General features: G+C 41.5%; 1 protein-coding gene across 1 annotated transcript in view; it reads left to right on the plus strand.

The window, feature by feature from the left end:
- The first annotated feature begins 402 nt into the window (after positions 1-402).
- Positions 403-11611, plus strand: part of trabd2a (TraB domain containing 2A) — a 65251-nt gene continuing 54042 nt past the window's right edge. The window contains exons 1-2 of the mRNA XM_031278109.2: positions 403-1101; positions 2425-2985. Of these exons, the coding sequence (XP_031133969.1) occupies positions 997-1101; positions 2425-2985 (666 nt within the window). The 5' untranslated portion in view covers positions 403-996. The remainder of the gene's footprint in view (positions 1102-2424; positions 2986-11611) is intronic.

An 11611-nucleotide genomic window follows, 5' to 3' on the forward strand; every position in this document is an offset into this window, starting at 1 on the left:
AGTTTGTCAGGCATTACCAGGGCATGCAATCTATCCACGGGATCTCCACTGGCACCCTTGATTGCCCGAAGGCCTCCTATAAGGTGACAACAAGAGACCCCATCAGTCTGAAACTGAAGATATAAAAGGTAATGTATTAAATGTAGTAAAAATCCTGATAAAATAGGCTATTGCCATTAGTTATGGCTTTAAGTTATTGTGAATCTTAAACGTGTGTGTGCAGTGTGTGTGAAAGAGAGAGGGGTATGCAGGCAACCCAGGGGGTAGGTAGAATAGAATTGCCCGACAGATGCTCACACACGTCAGAGAGAGAGAGAGAGAGAGAGAGAGAGAGAGAGAGAGAGAGAGAGAGAGAGAGAGAGAGAGAGAGAGAGAGAGAGAGAGAGAGAGAGAGTTGCAGTTGCAGATACAGACAGTGAGAGGACTGGGCAGACAGACAGAGTAGAGTGCAAAGAAGTTTGGGTTTTAAAGTGCAAGTCAGCAGTGCAGTTTGTTCATTCACACCAGTCTCATCATCACTAACTATCCTAAACAACTAGGAAAATAATCCAGATTTTGACTCTTTTTTGGCTCTAGGTGCGCTGACGCGTACATCGACCTGTTGGTTCATTCTGGCTCGAAACTCTCAATTCTTTGGATAAACTCGCGCAAACTTTTGCAAAACGCCGCGAAGAAAGGCAATGTAGAGAAGAAGGTGTGGAGAGAGCAGCCTCGGTGAGAGGGTGATGTGACCCTGCGTAAACTCCAATGACCAGCTCTCTCTCTCGCTCTCTCTCAAAAACACGTGAAACAGCAGCAGCGTGTCCGTGTCCAGGGCTCGAGCCAGCATGACTATGTCCGGCGGTCTGTCGGATACTTGTCAGCTCATTTTACGCGACCGCATGGAGCCGGAGATGTGGAAGTAGGCTACTTCATCCATGCTTTCTGGAGAATAGCTGCTGCAACACGTCGGGAAGTGAAAACAAGCTACCGTGCACACTTTTGGAAAGAGCTACGATGCGGGGCACTTTGGGCGCATTCATTCAGTCCTGTGCGCTACTGCTGGTCCGAGCAGACCAGTGGAGGCTGAAGGACTCCGCCAACTGCGAGCTGAACAAGAAAGTAAGTCACTATGAAGCGAAAACAAATAGGTTATTACACTGCTGAAGTGCTGCAGTATGGTTATATCCACTGTAAGTTATTATCTCTCAGAACTGCCATATTGTATTTTATATTGCAGTAGCTATAAAGTGTCAGTAAAGGAGCCCTAAAGTGCCATTCCCCCCTCTTTTTGCTGTTTGACATAGGCTACTCTTCACTTTTTCTATATCAAGGACACAATATTTGGTCCAACTTCTTAATGTTCAGTTGAACCTCTCTGTGGTATACTTGTTTATATATATTATTTATATCATATTTTTTTCAATGAATCTATTACCTCTAAAATGAGGAAAACGATTTTAAAATGCCCATCACAAGTCCCAATAGCCCAATGTGTTGTCTTCAAATAGTTTTTTATTTGGACCAACAGTCCAAAGTCCTAATAATCATATAATGATCATTAATAATGTTATAAAGAGCTGGTAGCCAATTCTTTTTTTGCTTGATAAATAACATTAATCACTTATCAAAATTATTAATGATTTATCTCCTGTCAGTCGACAAATAGATAAATTGAGTCATAGTTCCAGTACTAGTTGTGCGTATTGGCTTTTAGGTCTTTACACACTCTAGATGTGTGTATTTGGGGGAAATGGCATTCATTCAAGACTTGCTCTGTCCTTTTGTCCCTTTTATTGATTAGCTTTCATGCAGTCAATCACGCTCTTTAAACTCACCCAGCACTTCAGGAAACAGGAAGTGGGAACTTTCTTAGCTTAGCTTAACATTCTGGGCTCACAGTCTGACAGTCACTGACATGTGTATTGTTTGTTTGGCACCTTGGTCCTAAGTGGCCTGTTAATAAGTCATTATCAGTCTGTTAGCAGTCTGTCTAATAAACAGCCTCTCACAGACAAAGTGGTGGCTTGGTGTCAGACAGGCCCAGCGTTGGTTCATGTAAAGTAAATGGCATAAAGCAACTTTTAAGTCAAAAATGCGTTGTCCCGCTGGTTTTGTGAATTTAGCACCGTTTTTCTGTCTGTTTCCTGATTTCTCTCTCCCCTATATGGGGATATCATCATGTTCTGACTTACTCATATTTAACAACATGGCAAACATTTACTGGTTCCAGCTTATCAAATGTGATTTCAGTGTTTTCTATCACTGTAAATGGAATGACTTTGGGTCACAAAACAACAAGCAATTTGAAGACAACTCCTTGGGCATTTTAAACTATTTTTTGACATCGATAAGGCCATTAATAGATCAATCAGAAAATAGTCAACAGATTAATCAATACGGAAAGTAATGCTTTTTTGCTTCTTTTTATCCCCCACCCCCCAGCAAACTGACTTAAACTCCTTCCTGTGGACGATCAAACGGGACCCTCCCTCATATTTCTATGGTACAATCCACGTTCCCTACACGCGCGTTTGGGACTTCATCCCCGAAAACTCCAAGCAGGCCTTCCAGGAGAGCAACATCGTCTACTTTGAGCTGGACCTGACGGACCCTTACACCATCTCAGCCCTGACCAGCTGCCAGCTGCTCCCTCAGGGCGAGAACCTGCAGGATGTCCTGCCCAGAGACATCTATCGGAGACTTAAAAGACACCTTGAGTATGTAAAACTCATGATGCCTTCATGGATGACCCCAGATCAGAGAGGGAAGGGACTCTATGCGGACTACCTCTTCAACGCCATTGCTGGGAACTGGGAGAGGAAGCGACCCGTTTGGGTGATGCTGATGGTGAATTCGTTAACCGAGGCAGATATTAAGACACGAGGGGTGCCGGTGCTGGACTTGTACCTGGCCCAGGAGGCCGAGAGGATGAGGAAGAGGACGGGGGCTGTCGAGAAGGTGGAGGAGCAGTGCCATCCACTCAACGGGCTCAACTTCTCCCAGGTGAGTTCCGGCCTGTTTTACAATTGGACCCTGTCAGCAGTGTTTGGAATTGTCTCTGTGTTTCTGTGTGAGCAAACAAGATAACGGTGTTGTATTGACATAAAAAACAGAAATGCATGTCAGCCTGTCTAATACTTATGGCTGATTTTTAATATAAAAAATTACGATTCCAATAGAATCGTTTCTTTATTGGAATCGTTTGGAATCATATTTCAAATCCGATCACCGCTTCCCAATTTAATATGCACAAGTTTTGGTTTCCGAAGGGGCCAGGCGCTTGTTGTGTTTCAGCCTTGGAGCACAGTAAGCAACGCTCTAGTCTGGCTTTATTTTACATTGAAAAAACCCGGTGAAACTGCAAACTGTTCCTCTTATTTGTGAAAATAGGCATGTGACCCGTTTCAACTCCACCCCTCAAAGAATCGGAATCGAGAATCGATAAGAACCGGAATCGAAAGGAAGAATCGGAATTGGAATCAGAATTGTTAAAATCCAAACGATGCCCAACCCTAGTAGAGCGTGCAGCATACATGACATGACACGGATTATACTGAGTCACGGAGCTCTTCATAATTTGGTCATAAACAACAGAGACTTGCCGTTCCTTGAATATGTCTGACGTTTTCGATTCGTTTCGATTACCGACAGAAGTTTCAGAATCTCGGCGTCTTTCCAGTTTGACATTTTTGTTGCCGTCTTCATGTAAATCACCCTTCTTCTTCACCCATGGATGTTTGCATTCTTCCGGTTATGTGTGAGCGGCATTAAACTTCATAAACCTTCCCACTCACTTGCTGTGAATTTTCACACATTCTGCGGGAGATTATCATATGCCAGGGAGCTGGCAGGGTAAACACTGTTTGATGTCCGTTCCAATCTATGTGATATTTCTGTATTTTTGTTTTAGTGACTAACTAAAAAAAAATCGACCTTGGCCTCCAACTTTTGATGTTGGTGGGGAGCATAATACAGACAGAAGAAGCTCTGTAAAGAACACTTCTCATCATGACATTTGTTCATGGACATGCAACCACCACATGACCAGTGTATAATACCCATGACAAAAACCAGCATATACTTGTTTTTCACAAAAAAGTGTGCTGTATTCTCCCAAAAATGGACCCAAGCAACTCCCTTGTGGAACGCCGCAAGATATTTCTTTGCAGTCAGAAAAACTGCCATAGAAGAATACTCACTGTGCTTTTCCAGAGAGGTCTTTTGGCAGTCCCAAAAAAGGATTTTGCTGTAACGTCTCAACAGTTAGGAATGTATGTGTACCTGCAGCTTTACGTTAGCCTACACATACAGATATCTTAATCACTTCCACACGGAGAGGTTAACAGATTTTACAAAAAAGAGCACTGGTATTTGGTATTGGACCAGTTTGGTAAACAGAATGGGTGAAGGGGGAGAAAAAGTTAGATTTGTGCAACCCTACGGTATATCTCGTGTGTGTAACGGGTGTCAAATGGTGGTTGCTTTGTGACGCAGCTGGTGAGTTTACCCTTCACACTTTTTAGGTTGTTTCAATAAACTTAATGTCAAATCTACTCTAGGCTTCACATTTCCTTAAATACACCAGCACTAAGATGTGTAATACAAATGACAGATGAAAAGACCAGATGTATAGATTCAAAGTCAATTTTTTTTTAAATAACAGAGGCCTTTAGTTTTGTCTTTTCCTCTCTTTCCCGTAGTTTAGTCGGGTGGAGTTAATAATCAGCTGTACAAACATTCAGCCGTGCTCCGCCACGTTCTTTGTTATTAAAGAAAAATGGATCCTAATGACTCAAGTCTGAAATTGCCAGAAAAAAAGAAACCTTGTTCCCAAAGCACACTTAAGTCCCCTTGTCTGCCTGTCTGTCTGTGCCCCTCGGTGACCCTTTCAGTATTACAAACATATCTCAAAAGCAGCAGTCACTATGAAATCATGTTGTGTATTATTGAGGAATTTCTGCTAATGCTGGTCAGGAGCTAAGGGGATTACACTTGACCATTTACCCTAACACCCAGAAGCTTAAAGTGTTGTTATTTTAAAGCAGCTAGGTCCTGTCGGCCCTTCAGACTATAAGTCTCTGCCCAAACCACCCAGCAGCACTTTTATTAGCATTCTCTTGAGTCGTAGATGATTCATGTTTACGTCTTGATAAACACATTGAGTATAAGGAGGGAAGATTTTATTCTCTGACTGAGGTGAGATGATTAAATTTAGCTTAACACTTCTGTTAGGGAAGCATTTTCACACGATGAACATTGTAGTCATTATTTATTCCTATTACACTCCTTTTTGTGTTATGTTAAATTAGTAGAAGTCGTCACCAGAAATACTACAGCGGTTGGTTTGGTTGACATTTTTCTGTGGTTGTGCAAATAATGATTAAAAACGTTTAAAGACTGTCCATGGTTTATTTCTAAAGAAACACAACAATGTATAAAAGGCTCCATTACCTTGTACCTCACGTTATGGCTCCGTAGCAGACATTTTTGTAAAAATAGGCTAACGATTGTATCATAACCACGCGACTTACTGTCGCATAGTAGACAAATTACCGTATAGTACAGGAAAAGCTCACAGGCAGTTTTGACTTACATTAGCTGTTTAAGTTTAATTACTAATGTTAACTAGCATTTTAGTTAGCAATAATTAGCCTGTGCCTATGTTATCTCCTTACATATACCTACGCTCTCCGTCTCTGCAAGATTGGGAATGATTGAGATTTCTCTTGGCACAGCTACCAGAAGACTTCCAACTTTCAGACAGGTTGCTCGTAGACGATTTACGTTGTCTCTCTCAGTTGGAGGCTGCGCAGTAACGCTCAGCCATCACCGGAAAAGTGCTTCTAACGGCCTTCACTGGTCTCCGTCCAGAGCAACGGGATCTGTTGGTGCATTTCTTTAACTGTCTATGTTGACACAAAGGTTAACAGGAATCCAGACATAGGTACCTATGGCATAGGTTTCAATTTGTAGTTCAGCGTCAGATTGGATCAGGCATTTTTAGGCCTTTATTTCCACAGGACAGATGAAGACATGAAAGGGGAGAAAGAGGAGGAATGACAAGCAGCAAAGGGCTGCAGGTCACAGTTGAACCAGCGGCCGCTGCATCGAGGAGTAAACCTCCATATATGTGCGCCTGCTCTACCAACTGAGCTAACCCAGCCACAGAATCAGAAACATTTTTGAGGACGCGTACATCAGCTGTAGAGTGTGTGACCACTAACCTAAAGGAGGTGGCAGACCATCATAAATCAATTTCATAATGGTCATATTGGCTCTATCGAAACTTGGTAGACATTGGCAAACTATTTAGCTGTTTAAACATGGGGACTTGCTGTTACGGATATCACAGAAATAAAGTGGGTGGCTGAAATTGGGTTTGTCAACAGGGCTATTAAGAGAGAAAACCGTCCATCATCACAGCTTTCATTAATTAGGTCCACAAAGCCTCCAGAGGGCTCGACAATAAATTCTAGTGTCCCAGAAACAACCCCTACCCTGACGCTGCACCAGCACAGCACACTGCTTGGCACTCCATAATTTCCACACTCGGTTTCAATCTGATCAACAACAGCTTCATGAACGGCTTAACAGGGCTGGCTTGTAACAGCCCGCTTGATATTTCACTAAACATTTTCTTTCACAGTTTTCGCAGTGTAGTTGAAAAGGGCAGTTCAATTTAAAGCCTTTTAGCTCAACTCAAGTGTAAGATGTCCAGATATAGTGTGATGAGTGAGATACACACTTGGCAAAACAATACTGCCGCCTCAGATGCCATTCTTGACTGAAAGTACTGTTTAATGAGGCTACAGCTAGTGAACCATATTTACGGTCTGTAATAGTCTCTGCATTGTTTTCACTGGCCATTGACATCTGGCACTAAACATACTTTAGCGGAAAGGGAAAGGCAAATTGAAAATAAAATATTCATGTATTGAGGAAGAGAAAATTCCTCTCCTCCTGCCTTTGTTAAAACCTGTGCACAGCTGATTGGATGAATGCATCGCTCGTCGGACTGTCACTGGTCTTTGTTTCTGATTTCCACAGTGGAGAATCGTCGTGATGGCTGTTCTGGAGTCATATAGAAATGTAGTTCTGAAGAAGTTTGGGGTGAGCATAGGCTTCATATTACCTCTACAGCACAGTTTGAATAGTTGTTGGTGAGGTTTGGGAGTTTTAATGATGTGGTGAATCCCACAGGACATTTTTAATTTCACTGAGGAACTAGAGAAATTGGTCAGCAGAGTGGAGCCTTTAGCTTGTCAATACAATCTTTAGCTTACTTCAATGAGATACAGGCTCTCATCCGACCTCGTTTTCTGTTTTCTTAACATTGTAACACGCTGCTCTGATTACAACTGCAAAGCAAACACACACACTGTGATGATCAGTCACCTGCTGAGCTGAAACAGACAGATCCTGACGCATCACATCTTATCAATGTGGCGGTTTGACAGTTACATTTAATATGTGACCTTTGGCGTAAGATGTATGGATATAACTCATATTTTCTCTAAAGCGAAAGAATTAGCCTATTATGTTTCATAAATATGTAATATTTCCTCGTTGGAGGAGTTCATCTTTTAAAAATGTTTAGTGTGTTCACCTTCACAGTGATTCTTCAAATGCAGTTAAAGAAAGTGTAAAGAAATATGTTGGTACTTAAGTCCTGGCTTTGTGCAGCTGTGTCAACGTGCTTAACATTTGTTATACTTATAGGCTATAAGATGCAGCCTAATGCATTTAAAAAAAAAGGGTTCTTTTTTTTAATCTCACATTACAAGTGATGTGTCCATTTTTGCCTGCCACTATAAATCAAGCCCATTAAGCTCATTATTTTCAAACCACAATGGATTATACTTTCTATACTGGGATCCCTAATCTGGCTAAGCATGACTGCTCTTATTCTTGCATGGTGCCCCTCGTCTTTTGAAGAGCAGGCTCAGCCTTGCCCATTACACTAAGTGAGCTTGTTGAGGACAACAATGGCCGTATGAAGGCCGACATTCTCTGACACTGTTGTTGGAAACCCACGGGACATTCCACACCTCAGTGGAGCAGACCTGCTAATGAAAGTGTTGTTTCTTTCCTCCCATCACTGGGAGTAATGGTGCATGGAGAGGTGATGAATGCAGGTCTCAGTGTACGTCTATGAGAACAGGGAAGGGGAATGTTTGAAGCCCATTTGGTTCATTCATGACGAGGAGGGACTGGAACAGGGAGAGTTGAGATGCAGACTGAGATCAGTAGAGGAGCCATTAAGGAAGGAAGGCGTGACTCCGTCTCCATTAAAGGTATCGTGACGCTACCTCTGTTTGACAACCTTGCAACTTTAGATGTGGTGTTTTCTTTTCACTTGAACTGACGGGCTAAAGGGCTCTGGATCTGCTGGGCTTCACTAGGCAAGGTCTGATGTAATCCAAACAAAACCCATAAAACCCCCATAACATTTCACCCAATTATCATATTGTCCTGGCTGTCTGTAATTTAGACATTTCCATACCCAATTTCAGAAAGAATGCTCCTCCTTAAATGTGGCTGTAACAATTGCCTTTCTTCCTGCTTCAGTTCACATGTCTTTACATAACATCTTTCAATATTTGGGGTTAGAGTTTTTAACGGATCATCTTGACCCCTTGGCCAAGAAATATCTCTGAACACAGGGAGTGAAGTCTGTTCTCAATTACAGCAACATGGCAGAGCTCTCTTGACTAGCGGTTTTAAACTTTAACATTGAATAAATCAAAGTACAGTTTGTTCTTGAATCAGCAGATTTGTGGGAAAATGTCTAGTACCATAAATCAGATCAGAGAGGTCACGTTTGAACAGACCAAAACTCATTGGACAGGACAGACGCTGTCACAAAGTGTGAGCATCCTAAAACTCCCACACCCTGCACTGTCCCGCTCGTAACGACTGCTACGTGTGTTGGATATGTAGATGCTATGAAAAGTGAAGCTCGACATCCTGGACAGGACAATGGCTGTCCTTATTTTCCAGCCCTGCATGGGCAGCTCGTTGGGCAAGCTGCCACTGATTTCCAGAGTTAGCCCACAGAGGAAAATATGTCTCAATCCCCCCCCGTTAATGAGATTAGACGGCAAAATGAGAATGATGATAATAATGATGATGAGTAAGGGTGGGAAACTTTGGGAATCCTGCAGTTCAATTTGATTCAGAATCTTGGTGTCACAGTTATGGCCCAGACACACAGAGCCGATAATCGGTCCTTCATTTTGGCCGATTTGACATGTATAAAACGCTGGGCGGGCACTGCCGGCAGTCGGACTCAAATGACCCATCTGATTGGTAGAGTGCTAACCCGGAAACGGGGAGCGGAATGAGCGTGACTAGTCTCTCAAAATCTGACGAAAATCTTTTAAACTGATCTGAAATGAAGACAGATTCAGCAACTGCATGGCCTATTTCTCGCTTCAAATGTTTTCAGAAACACGTTTTGTTGAACTATTTTAGTACAATATGAGATCGTATTCTGAACAAGCCGCCATGACAGTCTGTCTTTGAATTTCTGGAGAAACCAGACCCACGTGACGCCTTCGTCCAATCAGCTGCCGGTTTTCATTTTTGGGCAACAATACAGATAAGCGCCGCCTGCTGTTATGGATACGTATTACGTCTCGCCGCTTTGGTGTGTTCCGAGGCACTTTTTTGACCAACTCGGGGAGACTGATCAGTCCAACTGTCTTTTCTGCCGACGTTTGGCTGTCAGCTCTGTGTGTCTGGGCCTTTAGATTCAGAATGGATTCACGATTTAAAACCTGATTCTCGTTTGGATAAATAGTAAGGGGCGCGCTATTTCTTTAGCCTCATACTCCACAGAAATGTATTCAGAAAATATTTCACTTGGGTCATGCAAAGCTAATTCAATTAATTAAATTGCCCTTTTTGAACAAAACTACATGATAACTGTAGATAACTCCAGCGTGTGCATGCTGTACATTGTCCAGGTGCTGCACTGTGTTGTTGTGTTTGAGTTCCAATTTTTTTTTTCTTCTAGTCAACATAACTTTATTAACAACATACAAAAAAGTATTTTTGGCATTTGTGAATCGATTTGAGAATCACAGAGGGTAAGAATCATAATTCATATATACATTGTATTACCCCCACTTCTGTGTGTGCATGTGTGTATGCATGTTCGGCACTATGTCCTGACTGATTGACTTCCCATAGTCACTACACCTGGACAAAATGTAGTCCCGCACATAACCCCCTGTAAAGCCACATATTGTTTTTACATTTTGGTTTTTGTACAGATTAACAAAACAAGATATAACATGTTAATTAGCGTTGCCAGGTGGACTTTGCTAGCCATTTCCCCGTTTCGAGGCTTTTTGCTATAAGATAAGCTCACTGTCTCCTAGCTGTAGATTTATAGTTACCATACAGATATACTGTAAGAATAGTATAGAGTTTGTCCTGGCTCAGAATGGGCTTTTTTTTTGTTGGGGCAGTAAGCATGATAGGTCCGCGTACAGGAAAGGCAATGAGTCTGTGTTACCTTATTTAAAAGAAATCTATGCATTTTACTGTTATTTCTGACAATTTGAAAAACCAAAATGTATACTGTACTTGAGTAAATGAAACCCAAATTAACAAAAAAATGGTTGCAAAAAAATGTAGTCTGATTCTCATATTCAAGTTTATGTTCTGCTTGTTTAGCGGTTGTTTGGAAATTTGCTCCTAAACACATTTAGAGAGGATTTGAATTGCTATTTCTATTCTCAATTCTTGTCATTTTGGTGCTGGTGATTTTCCTTTGGGGCTGGCTAAAACCTCTTTGGGGGGGGGGGCTCCAAAAATTCCTCTATATTCAGGAAAACCCCTGTAGTAACAATCTTCTTATCTAATTTTTGGATGAAAGCAAATGTGTGTGTTTGTGTGCGTAAGGGAGAGAAAGAACATATGCTGGCATGATGACAGTATTACACAGCAATATCCTGGCAGCAAATCAGATTAAATCTCATTTGTCCCACTAGAAAAAAACAATTCATTAAGTGATCACCAGAGCAGAATGGCCTGCAGTGATGAAATGTATACATGTGCTCATATGGGTAGACACAGCCAAAAAATGACAAGAACAACAATAAATCTTAACCTGTGCTTGAACGTTTTAAGCTCGTTAAGGTAATTCAAGTGGGACTTTCATGCTGTGCCAGATGATTGTCTTGGCTTAAAGGATATTCATTTGTTATTGATACAAATGATTAATCACGCGCACGTGTTTTAGTAAACCGATGAAAGATATTCTAAGTATACGTCATCATATGAGATATTAACAGGAAACATGCAGTTTCTCAAAACCAGAAAAAGTAGATGTTTGAGCAGTGAGTTAGATTAAAATCAAATGTGTTAACATACACTAAAACAGTCTTCCTCTAAGATAAATACACATGATAAGATACTCACTTTTTGCACATGTATTCCTCCTTATATTGTAGGAAGCGATTTGTTTCACAAGTTGCTTATTTTTTCTTTGTCCTCAAATAGTTTGCAACCTTTAATTTGACTTCACTCTACTTTGATCAAAGGGAGTAAACGTTCCATGTTCAGTTGCAGTGTGCTGTGTGTTTGTCCAGTGTAGTTGTTCATATAATTGCCTGTATCC

This window comes from Sander lucioperca, chromosome 1 (assembly GCF_008315115.2).
Source record: "Sander lucioperca isolate FBNREF2018 chromosome 1, SLUC_FBN_1.2, whole genome shotgun sequence".
Classification (NCBI taxonomy): Eukaryota; Metazoa; Chordata; class Actinopteri; order Perciformes; family Percidae; genus Sander; species Sander lucioperca.